General features: G+C 49.5%; 1 protein-coding gene across 1 annotated transcript in view; it reads left to right on the top strand.

Moving 5' to 3' along the window:
* The window catches only part of TULP4 (TUB like protein 4), a 168,845-nt gene extending 143,220 nt beyond the window's left edge, over nt 1–25,625 (top strand). The window contains exons 7-14 of the mRNA XM_021693385.1: nt 4,200–4,424; nt 5,385–5,619; nt 9,849–9,993; nt 12,840–12,984; nt 14,220–14,313; nt 17,195–17,338; nt 19,985–22,485; nt 25,141–25,625. Coding sequence (XP_021549060.1) covers nt 4,200–4,424; nt 5,385–5,619; nt 9,849–9,993; nt 12,840–12,984; nt 14,220–14,313; nt 17,195–17,338; nt 19,985–22,485; nt 25,141–25,257 — 3,606 coding nt within the window. The 3' untranslated portion in view covers nt 25,258–25,625. The remainder of the gene's footprint in view (nt 1–4,199; nt 4,425–5,384; nt 5,620–9,848; nt 9,994–12,839; nt 12,985–14,219; nt 14,314–17,194; nt 17,339–19,984; nt 22,486–25,140) is intronic.
* The last annotated feature ends 224 nt before the right edge of the window (nt 25,626–25,849 follow it).

The following is a 25,849-nucleotide window of genomic DNA, read 5'->3' as shown; positions in this document are numbered from 1 at the left end:
TCCAGCTGAGTCAGGCCTCTGCTAAAACTGCCTTGTTGGAGCAGCCTTCTCTGCTCCCCTCTGTCTGAAATGACCCCCTCACTCTTTCTCAAGTCCCTTATCCTGCCCTTCTTCACTACCTGACATGAACAGGTAGTCTCCTCGGAGGGACTAAGATACACATCTCTCTCCCTGTCCCACCTCAGAGTGTCAGCTCCATAAGGGCAGGGAATTTATTTTATTCAGTATCAGGCCCCAACACCTAGAACGTGTCTTACCCATTGTATACAATTAACAGTTACCTGAATGACTGACTGGATGAGTGTGTGGTGTGTATTGTATAGCAGCAGGAGGTAAGGTTGGGAGGAATGTAGCTTGTCTTCATGTGCCAGCGGGGCTGAAACCAGCCATTTATTAATACAATCCATGAGCTGTAGCCGAGGAAGTCAGAGGAGCAGACTACCCTGCCACCCTCACGTGGCTCAGCATCAGACAACGAGACAGGGAGATCCTTGAGAGGACAACCTGACTGTGTGTTAGCCGCTCACCAAACCTCCATACGAGTAGCCTCTCTCTGCAGCTGAGCAATACCTCTCCTTGTTCCATCAAACTCACCAAAGCACTCGATTTCTACCACACTAATGCTCCCTGAAATGTAGCTCATTTTCTTGTCCTTTTGCCTTGGATTTAGACATGCAAAGTATGTGAACTTCCCTACACAAATTAAGATTTGAATGTTACCAACTTCACAGTTCTAGCCATTGGTTCTAAAAATAGTCATTTTGTGTGATTTGAGAGAGAGATTAAGTCCACAGATTTACAGCTGAGTTTTTCCCTAGCAGATAGCAGCTGTTCAAACAAAAGCATTCATCTGTGGGAGTTGTGTTAGTGTGCACCCTTATCTTGTTCCAGGTTTACTGGAATTAACCATTCGGTATGTTTCTCTTCTGCCGCGAGTCCTGGCTGGTGGGCAGTTCTTAGGATGGCGCTCTGTGGGTGAGGGCTGTGGGCAGGCAGGCCGTGGATTCGTTCTCTGCTGGCACCGCAGATCCTACGGGACGGAGGGCAGAAAGCACTGATTGGGAGGCAGCTGAATCGAGACACCCCACACCCCATGTCTGCGGGCATGTGCGCATACCTCCACTTTGAGTCTTGTTCTTTCCAAAACAATAGGACATTTGTAGGGAGGGCTTTGTAGGCTGAACTACCCATAAACAGCACAGGAAATTTGGCACCAAAAGGAAATGAGACTTTAGAAAAGTAAGATGACATATAAAAACAGTATAAAAGTATTTAGAGAGGTATAAAAGGATTTCCTGTGTGGTTTCTTATTTGTTGATTTCCAGCTCTGTTGAGTTGACATGAAGGTCCTGTAAATTTCAAGTATACAAGTGTGGATTTGATACACTTGTGTATTGCAGTGGGATTGCATCATGAGATTCACTAACACCTCCATCACAACACATAATTATCATTTCTTTTTTGTGGGAAAAACATTTAAGATACAGTGTCTCTTAGCAACTTTCAAATACATAGTATAGTCTTTCTCCAGGCTTACAGGACTTAGAGGTATCCTGAGGTCATGGCCCCACTGCCGCCCTCCTCCACTCAATGGGAATTACAATAATCAATTTCCCCACATCAGAGAGACCTTAAAACCTTCAGGCAAGAAGATCAGCTCTCACTATCTGTAAATTCTTTATTTTTCTGTTATAGCCTTAAAATTTAGTGTAGAAAGGTACCAGTATTTATTTTGCTACTTTATCATCCTACGTGGAGTATATGCTGAAAAAATAACTTATATGAGCATGTGTTCCCCTCTTTACTGAAACAGACAATCACTGATGTGGACAAGTAAGTGCATGCTCACCCCAAACGCTGTGCTATAAATCCCTGTTGGTATTCTTGGTACTTTCCGGTAACCTTGCTCCGGATAACAGTTTCCCCTTTGAGACTCCGCAGGTATCACGTCCTCAGGCCGCTTACCTCCCGCCCTTTGCTCTGGGTTCTGGTTTTCACTCTTTCCCGCCCTGTGAGTCCTCCTTGCGGAGAAGTCTGTCTTAATGGATATCATGCGCAGAACGGGAGCACAGTCCTTCCTCACCTTCCAGACAGGCTGTCTCTTGCTGTCTTGTGCACATTAACAGCACTTCTTGGCTAATTTATCCCCACTTTCGGGCCCACGTGACCTGCAGATTCTTTTCTGCCGTAGCGAATCATTCTGGTCATTGTCCATTTGCTAATGACACAGCCTGTTTCTCCTCCTGTTTGCCTCTTCTGCAGACATGTTGTCCAGTTTGTTTCGGAGTCAAATTGCCTTGACCGAATGGATTACGGGGACAATTTGGGTCTCTTACTTCGCGACTGACAGTTCAGTTTGTTCGTGGGGCATTTGGCATTCTTTAGGCCATGTGTGGTATATGGACAGGAGAGGAGGGAGCACCTGGGTAAGGAGCACAGCCCTGGGGCTGAAGGAAGTGGGCGAGAACCGTGGCTCTCCTGGGTACTCGCTGTAGCTTAGCCTCTCCAAGTGCCAGGCTCCTGGGCTCTGGCAAGGTAGATGAGAGTAATGATACCTCCATGGCCGAACTGAAAGGACTAAATGGGCTGCTGTATGTGCTTGTGAGGCTGTGAGAGAGAGAATTTTCGTCCACCTTGAAAGTCTGTGTTAAGTGGTTTAAGTTCCTTTATACAAAGATATGAGATACATACTTATCATACGATAATTTTATGTAAGATCCTCCCAAAACATGTTTTAACTGCTACTATGAAAAGCAGAAGGCAGAAGGACAGAGGGGACAGGAGGACAAATGTATAACCTGCACTTCCGGGGATTGATGATAGCAAAGGAATTTTTTGTGTATTTTGTGTGTGTTATCTGCTTTGTCTCCAGTAGTGATTACGGCTTACTCTGTGAGGTCTGCCCCACTTGTGGGATCCTCTTGTAAGGAGGCTCATCTGGAAGTATCTGGAGGCCTGCACACTTGAGTTCCAGGCTCCGTGGTCCTCCCCCAGGGGGTCGCGGCTGGGGTCCCAAACCTGCACTGCCTGGGCTCACAGAGATGAAAAGAGAAGATGGAGTATCTTCAGCCTTACATTTTGTTTTGAAGTTGAAACCAGGATTAGCTGACCCTGGAGGCTATTTTAAGCAAGTGTCTTCATCTGTTCCTTTTATCTTGATGTTTGTCACTGAAGTGCTGTGAAAATTCTGCTCCTGTCACTCCTATAACAGATCTGACAGCCCACTTCTGATCTTTCCAGCCCCTCAAGACCTCACTAAATTAGAGCCCCATCCAGCTGGACAGGAATGAACCGATTCTCCCGCGGCTTCCCCGTCACAGCCCTCCGCCTCCGCCTCCTTTCCTGGTGGATCTTACTTAGCTGGCACCCTGGAGCCTTGGAGTTTTTTCAATATAACTAGTTTCTGACTTGCATTTTTGGAGTTAGCGTGCCTTTCAAAGCAGTGGTGGTGGTCCCAGCCCCCTGGAGCAGCCACCACAGGAACTGTGTGTCCCCCCCACCACTGTCCTCTCCCCGGGGAGCTTTCTGTTTTCTTCTTCTGGCCCGTAGCCAAGGGGAACCGTGATTCAGGGACTGGGTTATAGCCTATGATAGGTCTCGGAAGTAACTCTGGCATCTTCCCTCTCCTTTAATCCTCACAGCTCCCATTTTACTCCTGAGAACATGCGAGACATCCCGGGGTTGTAGATGAGTCCCCAGGTCACACAGCATGTGACCCGGACCAGCATCGATTTCACTCTGAAATGCTCCTTGTCAGGACCGAAGGGAAGGGCCATCTGGTCTGCCTCCTCACCGCCTCCCCAAGCCACAGGAACAACCACTGGTTTCTTGGGGATCCAGATAACCAGAGTTCAGTAAGAATGTGGGTTACTGTACCCCAGGCTAAGTGCATCTTCTGGCAGAGACATCATTATACAGAGCTAAGTTAGGTTTTACGGTACCAAATCAAATGAGATAATACACATAAAAGAACTTCGCAAAACCATTCCAGTGCTTTGTGTTCTGGCCTGGGGACCTGACTATTTTCCAATGAAAATAGTGAATTTCTGTGATGTAGTATTTCATTGTCTATTATACTTTTCAAAACCAGTATTCTCGGCAACTATTAGGTCACTTTATTTTGCTTGACACACCCATGCATGACCTGTGCTTTACCGCAAGAGCAGAACCTGAGTGTCGCCTCCCTCACTTCCTGGCAGCGCCCCATAGTCTCCATCTGCTGGGGACACCGGGACTCGCGGCTGCTGATGGCTTCAGGACCGGCCCTGTATGTGGTGCGTGTGGAGCACCGTGTGTGCAGCCTGCAGCTGCTGTGCCGGCAGGCCGTCGCCAGCGCCCTGCGGGAGGACAAGGACGTCAGCAAGCTGGCCCTGCCCCCCCGCCTCTGCTCCTACCTCTCCACCGCCTTCATCCCCACCATCAAGGTAGAGCCTCTCCACCCTCCCCTGCTCTTCCTCAGCCCCTGCCGGCTCCCCACTTCCAGAGGGCTGGCCAGGAGCGGGGCCGAGTCCTAGCAGGCGGGCCAGAGTCATGTGTGCTCCTCGGCGAGAGTACCCGGGTGACACTGCTTCCGAGTGCGGTCTATCCCTGGCACCACTGTTCTGCCAGAGACTCGCCTTGTGCGAGGGGCGTAAGCGTCCTCGCAGCAAAGGCGGTCTTGGAGGTTGAGTGCCATGCCATCCTGATGCTCATTCTGCCTTGCTCAATCCTGACTTCCTGGCAGATGCTTCAGAAAAGTGGGAAACCTGTTCCAAGGAGTTTGAGTAGCTTGCTCCATCGCCAGTTACGGGAATGGTCAGGTTGAACCCTGTCCTGAGGATGGAGCCACTGTGCTGAGGAGGGGTGACCCCCACCCCGCACTCGCTATTGCTCGTCAGGTTTTTGGTGGTGTGTGGAACAGATCTGCCAGGGGCTGTTCAGGTGCGGGTTTTCCTCTAACCTCGGGGCCTCCGCACCTTACATTCTTGTCTGTGTTCTCTGTTCTGTATTCTCTCTCTGCTTCTAAGTGTCAGATTGACTTGTTCAGGTGATTTTTTTCTTAAAACATCAGTTTTAGAATCTGTTGTGATGTATTTTCAAGTTGCTTTACAATCTTGGTTGTGCACCAGGGATTCTCAACCCTGGCTGCACATTAAAATCACATGGGGAGTTTTTAGAAAATACACATGCCCATCCCCCGCTCCCAGAGATTCCAATTTCATTGTTTGAGGTGGGATTCTAGCTTCGCTATTTTTTTTAAAGGTCCCAGGAGATTCTGCTGCGCACCCACAGTTGAGAATCGCTGTCCCACACCACATCGTTAACCCTCCCCGAGCTACCAGCCAGTGCTCTGTTGGAGTAATCAGTGACGTCCATACTCGTTTCTTTCCATGTCCTGCCTCTAGCCCCCAATTCCAGATCCCAACAACATGCGAGACTTTGTCAGCTACCCCTCAGCCGGCAACGAGCGTCTGCACTGCACCATGAAGCGCACAGAGGACGACCCGGAGGTGGGAGGTCCGTGTTACACCCTCTACCTGGAGTACCTGGGCGGGCTCGTGCCCATCCTCAAGGGGCGGCGCATCAGCAAGCTGCGGCCAGAGTTCGTCATCATGGACCCCCGGACGGATAGCAAATCAGGTGGGCCTCCACGCCAGAGAGACTAAGACCTCATTCTTAGGTGTGGTTGAGGAATAGTTTTCCTGACACCATGCAAAGACAGTGCCTACTTATGAAACGTGAGCCTGTGTTTTGGCTGGCGTGGAACATCCTGGAAGCTGCCCTGTTTCCAAAATTGTATCGAAGTTAACAATTCCCTAAATGTACTTTCTGATGGGTTTTTAACAGCACTCCGTAAGGCTTCGTGTGACTAGGGCCGTGGATAGAGGAAACATCAGCTCTCTGTCAGGGGGAAGCTGGCCCCGGCTTCCTGGGAACAGTAGATTCCTCTTTTAGTTACTCATCAGGTATTATCAAGGGCCTTAATGTACTGTTGAGACCAGCTGATACTAACAGGGAGGTACCTCTCTGCCCTCCCAGAGCAAGTGATAGAATAAAAATTCTCAGACCTTCAGCCTACTCCTCAGCCTCCTGCTAGAATCTTACTTCTGCTCCTCACTAATCCACTGTGAGCTGCTTTTTAGCTGATTACCAAGGAAAATTCCTTGCTCATCCATGAAGATTTTGGCATGATGACTCACTCTACCCTTCTAAGAACTCTCTCCTGTACTGATCTTCGGTACTCACTTGGCGTGCTCCGGGTGCTCGCTGCATGCTCGTCTCTGCCATCCTAGAGTGGGAGCCTCCAGAGTAAAGGGACTTGGCTGTTTCTCTTTGCACCGTGGATGCTTGCCCAGTGTCCTAAGCTAGTGACTGCTGAGGCCCGCGTGCCCCCCCAGCAGTATCGGCCAGCTCCCATGTGCTACTGCCCACCCCCCGACCCCCCCCCCCCCGTGAAATCCTGCTCGTCACCGGCCTCCTGTGCTGGCCACCTGTCAGTCGGGCTGCTGGAGTCCTGCGGGGCCCATGGTGGTTGTTGGGCCCGGCTCCGTCTGAGGCCTGGGCGGAGGGAACGACCTCCTCTCTCCACCCCAGGGCCTGGCACGCGCCTGACCTCGAAAGGGATTTGTGTCACGGGAGCCTACCGCTCTCCACTCCCCCGCTCCTGCTGTCTTTCCGGCCTGGCGTGCTCGCTCACTCGGCTCACTCCATGCCGCTGCCCCACCTCTGTCTGGTCTGCGTTGTTGGTTCAGCGACCGTGGCGGCATTCTGCTGTCAGGGTCACCGTGTAAAACTGAAGGCAGTAAAACTGTGCTTTAACATGTTGGATATTAGTCCATTTGTTTGTCTTTTGAGTCATGCAATGAACTAGTACTAAAAGCAGGGACAGTGAGCAGAACTGCAGGCTGGTAGGGAGGTGGGTAGAACGGAGGGAGAGAGAAGATTGAGAAGGAAGGCAGGCAAAGCAAGGAGAACAGGAGGGCGCAGTGGGCACTGACCTCGAAGGGGAGGGAGAAGAGCCGCGGCTGATCAGTGCTGCCCAAGGGCGCGTGGGGCACGGCAGTCTTCTCATGGACGGAGGTCGTTGTGCCTGAGGCTCCCCACCATGTGTACAAGTTCATAAAACCTCTCCTCAGATTGCATGTTGAAGGGAACGGACGTGAAGAGCTTGCTTCTGTCCCAAGTGCGTAAATTCCGCACTAAAAACAGGACAGAAGATGCAGGCGGGGCTGCCGAGGGGCACTGAGGCCTCGACTTCCCAACCCCCGTGCTGGCTGGGGGCTTCTGCTCCTGCTTACTGTTCGCGTCCAGCTCACAGGAAACGCGGGTGGACTCGACTGCTGGCAGTCCTCTGGGGAATAAGATGTCTTATTTTTGTAATTAAAAGAATCAGAACGTTATAAAGCAAAGCAGATGCACAGTATGTATTCAGTGCTCCCTTTGTCCACGATCGTTGGGTCTCCCATGGTCGTGGGGCAATGTCCGGGTGTCTCTGCTTCCAGGGGGTTCAGAAACCTCTTTTGGGTGACAAGACAACACTCGAAAAGTTCAGTAAGAATGTCAAGATTTTAATACCTCAAGATAGACGCAGAAGCTGTGTCACGAGGCAGAACATGAGTAATTGCCAAGCGGGTGGTATATGGACGCGGTTCAGAGCAGGAGCGCCGACTTCTGACTTCGGGGAGCCGGGAACTTCTTGTGAGCTGATTAACTCTTCGAAGCCTGCACATCCGTGCTTCTCAGAATGTGGTCCCGGGGCCACCTCCCTGCAGATCCCCTGGGGTATTTATCTAAATACAGGCTGCCAGGCCTGCCCTTTAGCCTCATTCGGTGGGTCTGGGGCGAGGCCTCCACGTGTGCACCTGCCGCTGCCCGGCTGGCAGTTGGGCTTCGAAGCCTGTGACCCACTGTCGTAAGTGTTCTCCACGCAGCTGAACAGACACACGCCTCAGGATGTGTATGTTTATAATTGAGAGCATACATGAGAGCATATTTTTTTTAAGCAGAAATCCACCAATTTTTAAAAGGCATCTTTAGTCAGAACTTACTGTGGGTGGAGTCGTGTGTGTTCCCCTAGAAATTCCTACGCTGAAGCCCTTACCTCCTGTGTTACTGTATTTGGAGATAGGGCTTTTAGGGAGTGATTTGGGTGAAATGAGGCTGTCAGGGTAGAGTCTTAACCCAGTCGGATTGGTGGCCGTGCAAGAAAAGAGGGAGGGCTCTGTCTCTCCACATGTACACACACGTGCTAAGGCAAGACCCAGCAAGCACACAGCAGGAGGGTGGCCGACTGCAGGCCGGGAAGAGCGTCCTCACCAGAACATGATCACACCTGCACCCTGATTCCAGACTTCAGCCTCCAGAATGGAGACAGAAATTTCTGTTGTCCATAAGCCACCCAATCTGTGGCGTAGTGTTAGAGCATGAGTCAAGGACAACAACAAATGGCATGACATACAGCAACTGTGAAAAATCCTGGTTGAGCAGGCAGATCAGGAGCTGAGTGGACAGCACATTACTGCATTTCCTCAGGCCGGTGAGCTGGCTTCGTGTTCACGAGCACACAGAAGCTTCCTGTGCAAATTACATGCTTGCGTGACTCATGGCCAAGCGTCTTTGGACTAAGTGACTCCTCAAGTAATGTAAAGCACTGCTCAGGGCATGTGAAGTAAGCGTTTTTATTTGATCAAACGCAGGTGCACACCACCCGGCTTGCTGTCCTCATGGGTCGTGCCTTCTGATGGGGAAGAGGGTGACATGGGTCTCAGACAGCCTGCTTCCAGGGAGTGTGGCGAGCTGTTTCTGCCTCCAGGGCCCTCAGACAGGTCCCTGTTCACAGATGTCCCTTCCATATGTTCAGAAACACTAGAGATGAGTTTATCTTAGCAAATTCGTCCTTTCAAATGTAAATCGCCCTTTTGAATGATAAAGTCCCCTCAAATTCCATAAATGATTTCATTGCCGTTGGACAATTGGGCTTTTTTATAACCTGGCGAGGTTCTTGGAGCCTTGAGGGAATGAGGCTTTTGTCAGCAAAACAAAGTGGTTTTGCAGATGGGCTACCTACAGTGAGGGCAGAGCAGGGTTGGGGGGGGGGGGGGGGGGAGGGGTGGGGGGGGGGGGGAGGAAGGCAGTAAAGGAGAAGGGATTTCAAGGAAGGTGTCAGACATGACCTTCATCCGCTGTGCAGTTTCATGATGGCCCAACCTCTGTGCACACCGTCTTCTGCCGTAGGACCTCTGACCTTCTGCCCAGTGACCAATGGTGAAGCTCGAGCGGCTTCTATACAAACACCCCCAGCAGAGCCCAGGGCTGCCACGGACAGGCCTCCTGCACAGGCCTGCCTTCCAGCCACCTCTCAGAGCAGGCCAGCGTAAACGTCTGGGAGTCCCTGCAGTGGACCTGACCTTGTCAGGTTTCTAGTCCAGAGCAGGCCTGGAACCAGCAGGGGCCTTGGCAGGCCCCAGGTCAGAAACAGGATCTTGCGGGGGGTCCGTGAGTCAGCAAGCCCCTTGCTCAGCCTGGGTCCCCCAGTTGCCTGCAAACCTGTATGAACCCAGATGGATGGTTGTGCTGGGAGGTGTCCGCTTTTTGCGCAGTAAACACTGCTAGACTATTTTGTACATTCCAGAGACACTGAAATTCTATGCCCACTCCGATAACAGAAGTTATTGCCTCCTTTTGCTTAGAAAATTGTTACAGCATAAAAACGTAAAAGGGAAACCATGCTCTGGTCCTTTCTCTTTCAACCTCTGAACTTAAAATGCTGGCCTATAGAGTCGGTCTGTCCTGTAGTTTCCAGGGCTAATGATCCTCATTAGGGTCTTACTGATAGCACTTTCCAGAGTCTGCTGGTTGTGTCTCACCAGATGAAATCTACGGAAACAGCTTGATCTCCTCCATGCTGGACAGCTGCAACTGCTCGGACTCCAGTGACGTGGAACTGAGTGACGACTGGGCTGCCAAGAAATCCCCCAAAATCTCCCGCGCTAGCAAGTCACCCAAACTCCCAAGGTAAGCTCACTCCCCAGGGCTGGTCGTCCTTGTTTGTGTCTGCAGCAGAACCTCACTGAAGCCGACACCAGAAGAGCCCCGCAAGAGGACTTTCCTGCCTTTCATCAGGAAGGTCTGCCAGCAATAATTAGAGCTTTCCTTTCTTCTCCCCTTTGGGTAGACAAATCCACCCATGGGAAGTTTGCTAAGTCCTCAGAACTCAGGGTTAGTACTGACAATGGGCAGCATGGGGTGGCAAAAGCTCCCTGGCCCACTTGGTGGTTCTTCCAGTCCAGAAAAGTAAGGAGAAGGGTTTACGATGAGTGTAACATAATGCATTGAACAGAATGCCCAGTTTAAATACCTTCTAACGCTGTAATTGGAAATAAATCATAAACTAAAAAAATCTCACATGCCAAAGGTTTGTCCTAAAGAGTGGCAAAAAGCTAAGAGTAGATAGAAGAGCCTTTGTGTCCTAGGTGAGAGTCCCCACTGATCCTGGCTCCACTCCCAAAGGCCATATGACCTCGGGGTATAACCTTGAATGAACCCGTGACCCAGATGCCAGTGTCCTTATCTGTAGAAGGTAAAGGGTGGGCCAGATCTTGACTAAGCTGTCTTTAGCTCTAAAATTCTGTGATGCTGTGCAAAATTAAGATATAATTTATGTACAGATACATATCTGCCCAGATCTCAAAGACATAATTTCCTGCACAGTTGATAAAGCAGAATATTTACCACCCAGTTGAAGGTAACATTTCCATCCTCCTGAAAAGTTCCTCGTGTCCCTTCTCCAGAGGAATCACTGTTCTGACTTCTATCACCGCAGAGGAGTTTGACTTGTTCTTGAATTTCATATGAATGGCATCAAACAGTATATACTCCTTTTTTGTTTGACTTTTTTTTTGCTCAACATAATGACTGAGATTCATTCGTGTGGTGTGTATCAGTGGTTTTTCTTTTTTGCTCTGTGGTTTCCATTGGAATGGATATACTACAATTTGTTTATTCCTTTTACCAGTTGATTGATCTTTGGTAGTTTCCAGTTCGGGGCTATTACAAATCAAACCATTGTAGACATTCTTATACAAGACTTTTTATGGACACCTGCACTCATTAATCTCAGGTATACACTTAGGAGGGGAGTTGCTGGGTCCTGTCACACGTTTATCGGAAACTGCCAATAAACGTATTCCACCCAGTGTTCCAGGGTGCCCATGCTGTTCTGAGTTCCCTCCAGCGGCGTGTGAGGCTTCTGTTCTCGCCCACGGTTGCAGTGTCATTGTTAGAAGATACTCTTTATCCATTCTGGTGGGCATGTCGTGGCATCAGCGTGTCTAGTGATTGTTGCTGCTAACCAGTTTTTCATATGCTTAGTGGCCATTTGGAGCTCTTCTTTTGTGAAGTGTCTGTTAAGTCTTTTGCCCGTTTTTTATTGAGCTGTTTTTCTTTCATCAAGTTTTAAGAGTCTTTATGTATTCTAGCTATGAGTCTTTGGCAGAGATCCGGAGTGCCACGTATGTGGTGGCCTAACGCAATATGAATTTCTTCTTTTATGATTAGTGCTTTTTGTGTCCTGTTTAGGAAATCTTTGTCTACCCTTAGGTCATAAAGACATTCTTTTGTTCTTTCCAGAAACTTTGTAGTTTTAGCTTTCATACTTGAATCTCAGATTCATTTTTTGTGCATGGTGTGAGTTTTTCCCATGTAGATAACCAGTTGCTCAAGCAATTTGATTGATTGATTTTTTTCATCTTTATTCTAAGCTTGTTAAAATCTCAAATAAAATTATGAACTTTCCTACACTTCTACAGTGTTTCAGTTTTTCCCATTAATTAAGGGAGAACATTTAACACATAAGCAACCAAATCTTGCACCTGTAAATGTCCTTTTAAAGTTCCTGGATGTGGCAGTCTCTGCAGCTGGTCCTCATTCCTTCTGTCTTTCCCTGTGTTGGATCCTCTTGCGTGCCACAGCCGGACTAATTGTCCTCGTACAGAGTTTTCACCAGCTCGGGCCCCCTGTCCACCCAAACTCTGGGAGCCCTCGCTATCGTATCAAGCTCTCAATCAGTATCTGTGATGCTCAGGGCTTTCCTCTTCATGGACTGCCATTGACCTTAACAGCACTCTCTGGGGGGTAGACCGGCATTAACACATGTGTCCCTGTGTTACAAACAGAACTGAAGACCAGAGATCGAATGTAGGATCAGAAGGCAGCAGGAAAACTGTAGACCCACAGATTTGATTTAAATATGATCGCTGGTGAAAGGCTAGATAAATCTGTTGAAATCCTAACATTGTAGTAGGAATTGTAAAATCACTGTGGCCTTAAGGTGAAAAATGGCTGTTCCCACCTGCTAGTTTCCCACATGCAGAAGGCGTGTGGGTGTTTCTAAACTTAACTATTAGTCCATAGAAAGTGAACCACATTTAATTCTCTGAGGTTCCTTACAAATGAATCACTTTGTCTAATCTCACCATATTTTTTTAAGATTTTATTTATTTAATTGAGAGGGGGAGTGGGAGAGGGAGAAGCAGGCTCCCCGCAGAGCAGGGAGCCTGATGTGAAACTCGATCCCAGGACCCTGAGATCATGAACTGAGCTGAAGGCAGACGCTTAATGACTGAGCCACCCAGATGCCTCTGATCTTACCATATTTTTAAATATATATTACTCGATACGCAATTCTGTTCTTCTTTCTTCATATTCACAAGGCAAGAGCAGACGGGAGAGGCTTGGGTAAAGAGGCCTGGCCCCTGGGAACATGGCACCCCTGGTGGCCACCAGAGCGCGAAGGCGAGGGCCACGGCAGTGGGAGCCTCTCCCACATGTGGGGCGTGACCCTCCTGGCCTTGTCTCCACAGGATCAACATTGAGGCCCGGAAGTCTCCCAAGCTGTCCCGGGCTGCTCAGGAGATGTCCAGGTCTCCCCGGTTGCCGATGCGCAAGCCCTCCATTGGCTCGCCCAGTCTGACGCGAAGAGAGTTTCCCTTTGAAGACATCACTCAGGTAGCACCTGGGGTCCAGGGCTGGCCCGTGTTTCTGATGCTCCCCTGCGCGTCTTCCCTCCTCAGTGTGTGCCTGACGGGGACTGAGTCCTGGGCACATCACCCCTGCACTTGCCACCCCAGTCTCCGTGCCTGTCCCTGCCGTTCCAGACATGGGGCATGGAGAACCAGAGCCCTGTTTGCCTTCCTCACCACCCCTGCCCTCAGGGAGACCCCAGGACCTCCATATCCCCCAGGACCTCCATCCCACCTCAGACACCCCCCTGTTGCCACATGAGTCTTTTCACAGCTTGAGACCTGTCCACGCTTCTCCCCTCTGCTCCCTCAAGCCACGTGTGGACTTTTGGTGTCCACAGGAGCCAGGCCCTGGTGGCAGCCCCACAATCTGGTGCTGTCTCTCTCTCCTGGTCCCCCTCAGTGCCCTCCAAGTGCCACAGCCTCACTGTTGACTAGCCTCCTTCTGCGTTTGTGCCTTTGTTGCGTCTGGGTCACCAGGGTCGCCTGCCCCCCCCCCCCCTTTTTGCTTCCAGATAGAACTCATCACGAAGGCTTCCTTCCCCGGCTCACCCACAGCAGTCCCAAAGCATCTTGTTTGTAACTCCCTTATCACCTTCCTCAGTGACTTCCTTGTCTGCAAATAATTGTAAGCCTGCATCCTCCATTGGGTTATAAGCTCTTTGAGGAAGCTGCATTTTATTCATCTTTATTATTGCTGTTCACACACATATACACACGTGGCTTAAGCATACTGATCATTTTTTAAAAATTTTTTTAGTTGAATGAGGAAACAGATAATTGGGTCGTTTGGGGACATCCTGGCATCAGTGCAGCTGTTTCCAGGAGGAATATCGAGGATAAAAATGGATTCAGAGCTAGGTATACCCTCTCTGGGTCAGTGACTAGAGGGAAAGGAGAGGGAAAGAAAAGCGTGCCCAGAGCACCTCTGTGGCCTTTTTAACCTACGCGCGTGCGGACACACTGGGACACATCTGCCCCTTACCCCCCGCCTGCAAATCTCAGCTCGGTGAGCCACCGTTCAGAAACACGTGCCTGACATGTTCTCCTTAGCTTCTGGTCTTAAAAAGGGTAGAATGATACAGAGAATGAGTATTTCCAGCAGTGCCCACCTGTGACCTTTTTAAGCAAAAATGTTAACATTCTTAGTTCCTAAGTGATCAATAGAAAATACGAAAATAGATGGTGATTTTTTTTTTCCTTTTTTTTTCCCCCCCACAGCACAACTATCTTGCTCAGGTCACGTCTAATATCTGGGGAACCAAGTTTAAGATTGTGGGCTTGGCTGCTTTCCTGCCAACCAACCTCGGTGCAGGTAAAAACCATGTCCTCTTCTCTGCCCGCTCTCTGAGACTAAAAAGACAATTCTGAGTCTGCCCGAAACTGAGACTAAAAAGACAATTCAAATGAGCTCTTACGGCACCAGAAGATTAGCATGTACTTTATTTACCTCTAAACTTTGATTCTATCCACTGTGATTTTGCAAAAATTAGAATTATTACTCAAATTGGTTTTTTGCGGGCAGTGCTTTCATTTTTTTTGTATAAGTCCTGATTTATGAAAAGACAGAACCAGCTACAATCTTCTAACAGAGATTTGACAGGTTTCTGGAGTTATTGTGATTTCTGGCCTTTCACTGTGGGCAGATTTTGGTACCAGTATATTTAGGTTCTTGAGTCAGAAGAAAATTGAGGTTCAGAAAGGGTTAAAGACTGCAAGAAGCTGACTGTTAGTACAGTTCCATGTGGTAAATCCTTATGGATTTCACCTAGAAGTCCCAGATAAATACCCTCTCCGTGCGAAGTTTGAGACACTGAGGAAAACAAAACCAAGGGAGTAAAAGCTGGGCTAGTACCCGGCATTTGCATTTTTTCGGTACTCCTGCTCGAGTGAGTAGTAGTAATGTGTCATGTTTACTTGGGGACAGTGAAGGAATGAAATGACAGAAGGTCCTTTTCAAAGCAGCTTCATGCCAGTAGGCACATCCCTGGGTGGGCTGCGGACACGTGCTGTCCCCTCAGCCTTGCTGGATTGCCTCATCATTTGGCACGCACACCTCTCTGGAAGGCCGGGCTTGCCTGTGGGTGGTGGTCCCATCTTGAACATCTCTGCGTAACCTACTAAAAATGGTTCTTGAAAAATTCTGTATCTGCCTATTGGAGTTGTTTAAGACATGGTTAGATCCTTTCAATTAAATTAGTTTTGCAAAGCAGATGTTAAAAAGACGTATGCCATGTATCCATCTTAAGAGACTTATTAAATTGTGCTGCATTCGGATTTTTCATTTTGAGGTTTCTCAGCTCAAAGAAAAAGAGGAATACAAGTAAAATATAAAACTGACTTAGAAGATAAGAATAGGCTGTTCCTGCACATAATGCAAAGAAATCTCTTACAATATTTTCAGCAACCTGGAGAGGCTCTGATGACCATGAAAGCGTGTTCTTCAGTAATGCATCCGTGTGTGGCTGATGCGCATGGGGATTCTAGTAGCTACAGTGTGGGTATCATGTTACCCCATGTGCATGAGCTGAGAACTGAGCCATCTGCCCACAGTACACACTGAAAAGAGGAATGGAGTCTTAATGCATCTTTTCCTTCTGGATGTTGAATAGATCCACACATAAGTCAACAAGGGCCTTGAGATGGGAGAACCTGTAAGTGCCCTCAAGTACATGGTGCTCCAGTGTGAGGAATTCAAGTGCCCAGGAGAAAAGCTTTCTGTAGGACTGTAGTGAAATCATTGTCCTAATCATGGACTGTTCTTTAAAAAGGGCATTTTAGCTACTACTATTCATTTGTCAAGCTAAGAGAATTTTCCGCTTGATTCCATCTCTTGGATTCTAGATGTGTAAGTTACATGTGGCACCCTATTAATCTTTGGCACTCTAATGGATTTTAAAAGGGAGTATTGTTGGATGTATTTTACATTGGATAATTTGTTTCCTTCAGTTAGAATTATCTGACCCATGAAATTTTATTTTTGATTTTTTGCTTTCTCAATTTAAAAAATATGGAATAAATTCCAAATTCAAAAGATTTGAAGCGGTATACAGTAAAACTCTCTCTCATCTTCACCTCTGGCCACCTAGTTTTTCACCCCCCTGGCGGCAACTGATGTTATTTTTTTAATCCCTCCTGAGATTTTAAATTTTATTTCTTTTATCAGTCTGAACAACAAAGAATAGCACTTTAATGCATTAATTTTTAAGCTGTAGAGAACTGTCCCGAATTTTTAAGCCGAAGTTCATATTCTCTTTTGCGGGCAAGAGAGACGAACACACAAATAAGGCCTGTGTCTTATTGGAAAAGTCGCCTTAGCCCACACCAGCCCAAGCGCCAGCCTTACAGAGGCATTTCATAGAGAAGGCCTCCTGGGCCACGGGAGTTCGAGCTGGTCAGCCACTGGGCGCTAGGGGGGACAGCTGTGGAGACACAGCTGGGCCTAACAAAAAATGAGAATAACAGTAATAATTTGAGAACTTCTACTTACCTCAGGAAAGAGCATTAAACAAAAGAAAGTTGACCCTGATTTTAACCTATCGTGAAACCTAAATTCAGATTCATTGTTCTTAACCAATTTTGTCTCCTCCAAATATTTGAGTCACCATCCACGCATTGTCTTAAATGTCCCTGTTGATCAAATATAAAACCTTAGCATGTAAAGAAATGGTGTGGAAGTTCCCTAAATCTCTGTCCTGATCATGAAGTTGAAAGTCAGGAAGACAAGAATCCAGTCCTGAGTAAGGGCAGTGTTCTATTCCAACCTGACCCATGTCACCCCTGTGTCCTGGGTTGCCTGAGATCCCCCTGAGCTTGGCACTCTGCTTATCACAACTGTTTTTACTAAATTAAAATTCTGATCGCAAATGAGGCTTTTAAAAAATATATTTATCCTATCCCAGTTCATTCCAGAAAAGCATTTAAGTCTAGGACAGGTTTTTGACGTTTGAAATGTGTGGTTCTGTAGACAGACCACTTGGCAAAATGATTACGCTAGATGGAGAAGTTGCCGTTAGGGAAGCACGGCTGGGGTGGCCAGTGGTGTGCGGGAGGGAGACAAAGGCCCGCTGTCCCACTCTCCCCTGCCTTCTGATGGCAGGGACACCGCAGCCCCATTTCTCTTCCCGTGACCTTGCTGGTGCCTTGGCTGTCCTCGTGCACGTCTCTGTTTACAGTGCTTTCCTCCTCCCCTCCAGTAATCTATAAAACCAGCCTCCTGCATCTCCAGCCGCGGCAGATGACCATCTATCTCCCAGAGGTTCGGAAGATTTCCATGGACTATGTTAATTTACCTGTCTTCAACCCAAATGTTTTCAGTGAAGACGAGGATGATTTACCAGGTGTGTTCTTAGGGGGTCATGACGGGGGCAGAGCAGTAACTAATGGAGGATCACAACATGTCAGTCCGTGCCCACCGCCTTGGTTTGGAAAAGCTATAACTTCCTAAGCTGGTGGGTGTGGTGGCATATCACAGGAGAAAGGTCCTACTGTCACTGGTTTGGGGAGGAGGGGAGCTACCAGAGCAAGGACGATGAAGGTGACCATGACACCTCAGGTCCACAGGGCATTCTACCATCTTATTTTATCTTCACAGTAGTCCTTAGTCATGTGCCCAGCTAGAGAAGTTAACAAGACTGTTGAGAACTCCACAAAATCAGAACTGAAACTGGCTCTCGTTGGCTGTAGGCTTGCCCTCATCCTTTCAGCCCTGCTTAGAGAGCAGCATCACTCCCATGGTCCTGTGGCGCCCACAGAGCCCAGTGTCTCAAACCCACCCTGTCTCCAGGACAGAAAGCCTTCACATTCACACATCTCTTTCCCAGTGTGCAACGCACATCTCAGTGTACAGAAGCCTGGTCTGAGTTAAAGGTGAATTCCGACACAAGCTTTTAAAATCCCAGTTTCCAAATTTTCAAATATCTATAGCATCTTAAATTAAGTGTTTTCTAGGGGGAGGGGATCCTATTTTGATTAACAGAGTAGAATGATTTCTAAGTAGTCTGCCAGTTATTTCCATATAACTGTTCTCAGAAATATCTACCTGTAATTTTATAAATATGAAGACTCCTCTACTTAGAACCAAGCAGGGTTCTGAATGTCTCTGGTTTCTGAGCCAGAGGAATCCAAATGGGCCACTGACTTCTGTATCTGGTGGTTCTAGAACAGAGGGGGCTATGGTCCGCACCATGGGACAGGGACGGACACACAGGCCAGCTCAGGCTCTGAACTTGGGGGGGGTTGTTTACCTTCTCTTAGCCCAGTTACTTACCTTCTTCACAGGTTTTTACCTGCAAAATCATTTGCACAGTACTTTCTGACAGTAGCCGTTTTTGGTTTTCCGATGGTTATAGCAGGTGGTGTAGACTATCGAAGTCCTAATGGGCAAGGTTTTGCAACCACATAAATCTGCAGTTTGGTGATGCCTCACACACTTGAGCTTTAGAAAGCACATCCCATGCAATTTCAGAATCGTGGATCTAGAAGTATCTTTTAACACTTTCCGAATAATGCCCACCCTGTGCTCCTGGAATGTGACTAATAGAGCTCCCCCCTAAGGCTCAGCCCTTGCTGCGGCTATTCCTGTCTGGGCTTCCCAGTCCGAGGGGGGAGCCTTTTGTCTCAGGGCTTTCACTTAATGCTGGTGACAGAGAGGCTCTTCTCTTTAGCAGGGAAGACACCTGCCCTCAGTACTTCATGCAGATGACTGAACATCTGGAGGAGGGATCAGAACAAGAATAATAAAAAACTTGAGATGGGACCCAGATTCACGCAGCCACGAGATAGTTACGTCTCACTAGAGGGCCCCAGGGAAGGGGGAGTCTGACTGGAACCAAGGGTGGGCTTAACTTTTTTTTTTTTTAATATTTATTTATTTGAGAGAGAGAGAGCATGAGTAGGGAGCGGCAGAGGGAGAGGGAGAAGCAGGCTCTCTGCTGAGCAGGGAGACCGATGCGGGGCTCGATCCCAGGACCCTGGGATCATGACCTGAGCCGACAGCAGATGCTTAACCGACTGAGCCCCCCAGGGGCCCCGGGCTTAACTTTTGATGAACTAGCTAGCTGCCTTCATTCTGCAGTTCTAGTAAAAGGTCAGACAGCCTTTACAATTAGCTAGTTAAATCCTGTGTCCTGCTCATATACTAGTTGCCACATAGCACTTACAGGCCCAAATAAGCAAACTTGCCTGTGCTTGATGGTACTTTAGACAGGCAGTATAACACATGGTTCTGAGCACCTGCCTGTGGTGTGGAGATCATTGCTCACATTCATGCTTCATTAAATTCCCTCTTTGTACAATAGAATATAGTTTTACAGAGGTACAGTACTGTACCTTACATACTGTTTGAAATGCTGAAAAGCAGATAAATGTTAGGAAATGATCCTTCCCTAATAATGCTTATTTGCTGGAAGATTCTTTTCATTGGTATCTCCACTACATTTTACATGGTTCTATTTACAGTCTTAATTTACGTACAAGTTTCACATACACATCTGCTACATAACACTTCCCATATTAACCAATCCATAATTGTGGATAAACCTACTCAGGACCCTAGGCATTATGAGTGCTCAGTGGAGTGTCATGCTATATACCATAGTTCTCTTCTTGCATAAGAGTGGGCCGTTTTATGAATTCATGGTAAAAAAGCATCTTTAAACAGTTAAGTATTAAAAAATAAAAATAAATAAAAATTAAAAAAAAACAACGTTAAGTTATGAGCCATGGTACCATTTAGGTACCAAATTTGGAAGGTTCGAAAGTATATTCATTGAAAAGCTTTACCTGAGTCCTTCCAGAAACCTTAGAGGGACTGTGTATAACTTGTGTGAAAGGTCTAGCTTCCCCAAGCAAACTCATCTCCATCTACAGCAATTGCATTTTGTAGCAAAAGGACTGGACGAGTTGATTAGTCGCTGTATCACTTATTCTGACCCAGTTTCACGGCCCTGTTCTGGAAGCAGTTCATTTTTCTCTTTTCCTTCCAGTGACGGGAGCTTCTGGTGTGCCCGAGAACAACCCGCCGTGCACAGTGAACATCCCTATTGCACCCATCCACAGCTCGGCCCAGGCTATGTCCCCCACTCAGAGCATAGGCTTGGTGCAGTCCCTGCTGGCCAACCAGAATGTGCAGCTGGACGTCCTGACCAATCAGACCACGGCAGTGGGGACATCGGAGCAGGGAAGCGACAGTGCCACCCAGTACCCCGTCTCCAACCGCTACTCCAACCCTGGACAGGTGATCTTTGGAGGTGTGGAGATGGGCCGCATCATCCCGAACCCTGCTCAGCTGTCCCTGCCGCCGCCCGCGCAGGGGGCGATCCAGCTGTCGGTGGTGGACCACGGAGACCGGGACCATGACCACCTGCAGAAGTCGGCCAAGGCCCTGCGGCCGGTGCCGCAGCTGGCTGCCGAAGGGGACGCAGTGGTGTTCAGTGCCCCACAGGAGGTCCAGGTGGCGAAGATGAACCCCCCACCCCCCTACCCGGGAACCATCCCTGCTGCCCCCACCACCGCAGCGCCGCCGCCCCCGCTGCCGCCCCCGCAGCCCCCGGTGGACACGTGCCTGAAGAAGGGCGATTTCTCGCTGTACTCCACAGCGGCACATTACCAGACGCCCCTGGGCTATGAGAGGATCACCACCTTTGACAGCAGCGGCAACGTGGAGGAGGTGTGCCGGCCTCGGACGCGGATGCTCTGCTCCCAGAACACCTACACCCTCCCCGGTCCGGGCAGTTCGGCCACGCTGAGGCTCACCGCCACCGAGAAGAAGGTCCCCCAGCCCTGCACCAGTGCGACCCTGAACCGCCTGACGGTCCCACGCTACTCCATCCCGACGGGAGACCCACCCCCGTACCCCGAAATCGGCGGCCCGCTTGTGCCCGGACGGGGCGCGGCCCAGAGGCCCGACAGTCTCATCCACGCCACGCTGCGCAGGAACAACCGCGAGGTGGCGCTCAAGGCGTCGCAGCTGGCCGAGCCCCCGCGGGCCCCGCCGCAGCACCCGCCCAAGCCCAAGGGCGCGGCGCAGTTCCCGGCGCAGTTCCCGGCGCGGTCGCCGCCGGCCGTGTACACCTGCAGCCAGTGCAGCGGCGGGGGGACGGGGGGGCGGCCCGAGCCGGGCGCCGGGGGGGCGCACGCCGCCAGCTCCTCCCCCCTGACCTCGCAGTCGTCCTACAGCCTCCTGAGCCCGCCCGACGGCGCCCGCGAGCGCGCCGACTACGTGAACTCGGCCTTCACCGAGGACGAGGCGCTGGCCCAGCACTGTCAGCTGGAGAAGCCCCTGAGGTACCCCGCGCTGCCCGAAGCTGCTGTGGCCATCAAACGGCCACCCCCTTACCAGTGGGACCCCGTGCTGGGGGAGGACATCTGGGTTCCTCAGGAAAGGACAGCACAGACTGCAGTGCCCACCCCCCTGAAACTGCCCCCTCTTACAGTAGGTCAGAGCCAGCACCTGGACGTGTCCCGAGTGTCCTTCGTCTCCCCGAAGTCTCCGGCCAGTCCTACTGCCACTTTCCAAACAAGCTATGGGATGGGGATGCCGTATCCAGGAAGCTATAACACACCCCCTTTGCCGGGAGTGCAGACTCCCTGCTCCCCAAAAGATGCCCTGTCCCCCGCACCATTTGCACCGCAGGAGTCAGCAGTGGTTCTGCAGCCTGCCTACCCACCCAGCCTCTCGTACTGCACCCTGCCCCCCATGTATCCGGGAAGCAGCACCTGCTCGAGTTTACAGCTGCCACCCATCGCCTTGCACCCCTGGGGTTCCTACAGCCCTTGCCCGCCCGTGCAAAGCCCCCAGGGCACTCTCCCCCCCAAGGCTCACCTGGTGGTAGAGAAGCCCCTCGTGTCCCCACCGCCCACCGACCTCCAAAGCCACTTGGGTACTGAGGTGATGGTAGAGACCACAGACAACTTCCAAGAAGTCCTCTCCCTGACGGAGAGCCCAGTCCCCCAGCGGACAGAGAAGTTCGGCAAGAAGAACCGGAAGCGCCTGGACAGCCGAGCAGAGGAAGGAAATGTTCAGGCCATCACGGAGGGCAAAGTGAAGAAGGAGGCACGGACTTTGAGTGACTTTAATTCCCTGATCTCCAGCCCCCGCCTGGGCAGAGAGAAGAAGAAAGTGAAGAGTCAGAAAGACCAACTGAAGTCAAAGAAATTGAACAAGACGAATGAGTTCCAGGACAGCTCGGAGAGCGAGCCCGAGCTGTTCATCAGCGGGGATGAGCTGATGAACCAGAGCCAGGGCAGCAAGAAGGGCTGGAAGAGCAAGCGGAGCCTGAGGACGGCCAGCGAGCTGGAAGAGTTCAAGTGCCGGAAAGCCAGCGAGAAGGAGGATGGGCGGCTGGGCAGCCAGGGCTTCGTGTATGTCATGGCCAACAAGCAGCCTCTGTGGAACGAAGCCACCCAGGTGTACCAGCTGGACTTCGGGGGGCGGGTGACCCAGGAATCGGCCAAGAACTTCCAGATTGAGCTGGAGGGGCGGCAGGTAAGCAAGCTTGTCCCGGGGCATGGCCAGAATTGCTGCGTTCTGGTCTTGACTGGTCCGGGGGTCGGAGGGGGGGCTGGGGGGGGGGTGGTAAAAACCTGGTGAAGGCTATCCGTGCTTTGGCCTGCCAGGAGCCAAATGAGAAATACGGAAAACAACTGCTGTCTCTTAAGTGGGGCCGGTCGTGGTTGTACTTTATGGTGTGCCCATTGCTCGCTTTTATTTACTCATCATCAGAGCAACACAGGTACTGATTTTTCAAAGTCAGATGATTCTGCGAGATCCAGGAGGAGAACTAGCAGGCCCCTCCCTGCCCAGCCCCCGGCCCGCTCCCAAACCCAGCTCTGGTTCTTCTGGTATTTGACACTGTATTTGTAAAGAGCGTGTTCCCACTTCTGTTTATTGATTTTTCAGTTTTTCACATCATGCATTGACTTCTTCCTGAGGAATAGGACGGTTGATTTTCTTCACCCCCACTGCCATACATACACACATGTGAACTTCCCCCTTTTCTTACTTTACGTAGTCATTGGTTATCTCATTATGCCAATATATATGCTTTATAGCTGAGCCACAGATTATGGCTTAATCATATTTCCTTTTTTATTGTCTAGTCTTTCTTTCCCTAGACATAATAATTAGCCAGTGTTTGTTTGCTTATTTCTGTGTATTTATGACTAAGTCATTCCCTGATTCTCTGGTGTGATGTAAATCCTCTCTCCATACATTACACGTTGGGTGATTTGTCAGTTCTTCCTGCTACAGCCTGAAAGGGTAGCTCCAATCCCGCTGCGTAGCTGTCGTTCTGGGAACACACCTCTTCACCTCGCATATTTAAACCTCATTTTCATTAATTCACTCAACATTTACTGAGCACCTGCTATATGCCTGGCGATCCTCTGAGCCAGGAGTTGGCAAACGGTGGCCCACAGACCGTCCGACCTGCTGCCTCTTTTTATAAATAACGTTTTATTGGAACACAGCCATGCGCATCCACTTAAATATTGGCTAAGGCTGCTTTTGTCCTACAACGGGTTTAGAGTTGTGGCAAAGACCCTGTGAGCTACAAAGCCTAAAACATTTATCATCAGCCCTTCACAGAGAGTTTGCCAGCCTTGCTCCAAGCGCTGAAACTAGAGCCTTGAGGAAAATAGAGAAAGTCCCTGTCCCTGTCTTCCATTTTTGGTAGAAAGACCATAAACAAATAAATATATATACATCATGTTATGTGGTAATATAATGTGGTCACAGTAAGTACTGAAACGACAAAGGAAGGCAAGCTCGAGAGAATGAGCACCAGGGGAAGGAGGTGGACTGCGTTTTATCCCTCTCTGAGCAGTGACATTTGACCATGACAAATGATGTGTCTCTTAACCCTTTATTAGCCTATAGATTCTTCCTTATACTTTTTCGTTCTCCTTTCTGTTTCCTTGGTGAAGAAACCACTTTATTTGACCTGTGGAGCTTTCCACGCTCTGAATTTTTGCTCATTATCTTCCCGTTGCTCTTTTTTTTTTTAAAGATTTTATTTATTTATTTGAGAGAGAGAGAGAGAGAAACAGCATGACAGGGGAGAGGGTCAGAGGGAGAAGCAGGCTCCCCGATGAGCAGGGAGCCCGATGTGGGACTCGATCCCCGGACTCCGGGATCATGACCTGAGCCGAAGGCAGTCGCTCAACCAACTGAGCCACCCAGGAGCTCCCCCCACTGCATGTTTAACATGTTCCCTCCCCCCCTTTATTTCTGACAAACTCACAGTGAGATCAAGAAGCTTGATCAGGGTGCCCCGCTGCCGCCGAACCACCTGCCCGCCCGCCCGCCCCCGGCCCGTTCAGCGTGTCAGTAGGCAAGAGTTTGGTGGTGGGTGTGAAGCCTGTGGCCGTTCCGCGGCCTCCTTCTCCTCCCCTTACCCCTCACCCCCATCCCATACCCCGTTCCCCATCCCAGCTCCGTCACCCTGCCGCCCCCCCCCCACATTCAGGACAAGAATGCCCTGCCCAGAACAACCTAGCAGCGCCTAGACGGCTTTGGTCATGGTCCAGCGGTCGCCTACTCCCAGCACCACCTCCAGCCCCTGCGCCTCGAGCTCTCATTTGGAAGACAGTGAATCAGCAGCGTTACTTTGCTGCAAATGTGAAGAATCAGATACCTTTAGTGGTTCCAATGCTCACTTGCAGAGAGATCATTTCATTGGACAACATACACAAATATAAAAAGGAAAAAAGTGAAAATTTGTTGCTAAGGAGATGTGAGTTTTATTAATGACCAGTTAGGCAGCAGCAGACAGCTGTCCCACCAGAGTTGAGGGTTATTTGAATTGTTTCTGCATCACCTCTGCTGCATAGTAGAGCAATTACTGATTAGGGCACCTGGTCAGAGAACGGGATAAAAGTGTTGCCGGTAGCAAAAAACATAGTTTCACCATGAATGGTATTCCTATTTTTCCCTTTGGAGGGAGTCTGATCTAAACGAATAAATTTTGTTTGTTTGTTAAAAAAAAAAAAACAAAACTTGATCAGAGTCACCTTGGTCAGCAAACCTGTCTCCTGGGCTGGGCTGTCCCCTTCCCTCAGGAGCCACACAGACATGGTTGTGTTTCCCACCTTGTATTCTTTTCATGTCTTCGCTTCTCTGCCCTCTCCACCCCCACCCCAGGTGATGCAGTTTGGAAGGATTGATGGCAACGCGTACATTCTGGACTTCCAGTACCCCTTCTCAGCTGTGCAGGCCTTCGCCGTTGCCCTGGCCAATGTGACTCAGCGCCTGAAGTGAAAAGACTGGTATGGGGCGGAAAGAGAGGCAAAGGAGCCTTTTCAGAGAGGTCTCCTCAGCGCTGCTCGAGGAGCCTCCCGGGGCCCCAGGTGCCCGGGGACCAGAAGACAAGAGCAAAACTGGAAGACTCTGTCAGGCCCAGGAGAGGGGACTGACCTTTAATTGTTGTCATTTGTTTGGGCTTTTATAATCCTTTATTGTTTCTCTTTCTTCTTTCTTTTTAAACAAAAAGAGAATGCAGAAGAGTGGTATTTGGAAGCAAAGGGTGCGAGGCACCTGGTGTTCCTTTAGGAAACACAGTTGCTGTGGTAATGTCCTCCTGTGTTTGCTTCTGTCAGCTGCCAAGACAAGGGGCCCTCAGAAGGAAGGTAGGCTGCCTTCCCACCTGCTGTTCTTTTAGACTAGGGAGTGTGCATTATCTCCATTCTCCACACATCTAGCTTTATTACTCCTTATCATAACCACTAGTGTGAAAACAAAAAACTCTTTAAAAAGACAACCAAAAGTCCTGAAGGTACAGGTTCTTGTAGGGGGACATTGAATTCACACACGTCCTGTTACTTCCCCAGAGTGACGGATTGATGGAGGGTGT

The sequence above is a fragment of the Neomonachus schauinslandi genome, chromosome 8, assembly GCF_002201575.2.
Source record: "Neomonachus schauinslandi chromosome 8, ASM220157v2, whole genome shotgun sequence".
Taxonomy (NCBI): Eukaryota; Metazoa; Chordata; class Mammalia; order Carnivora; family Phocidae; genus Neomonachus; species Neomonachus schauinslandi.
Note: the sequence above shows the minus strand (reverse complement) of the source record. Positions and strands in the feature narration are given on the sequence as shown.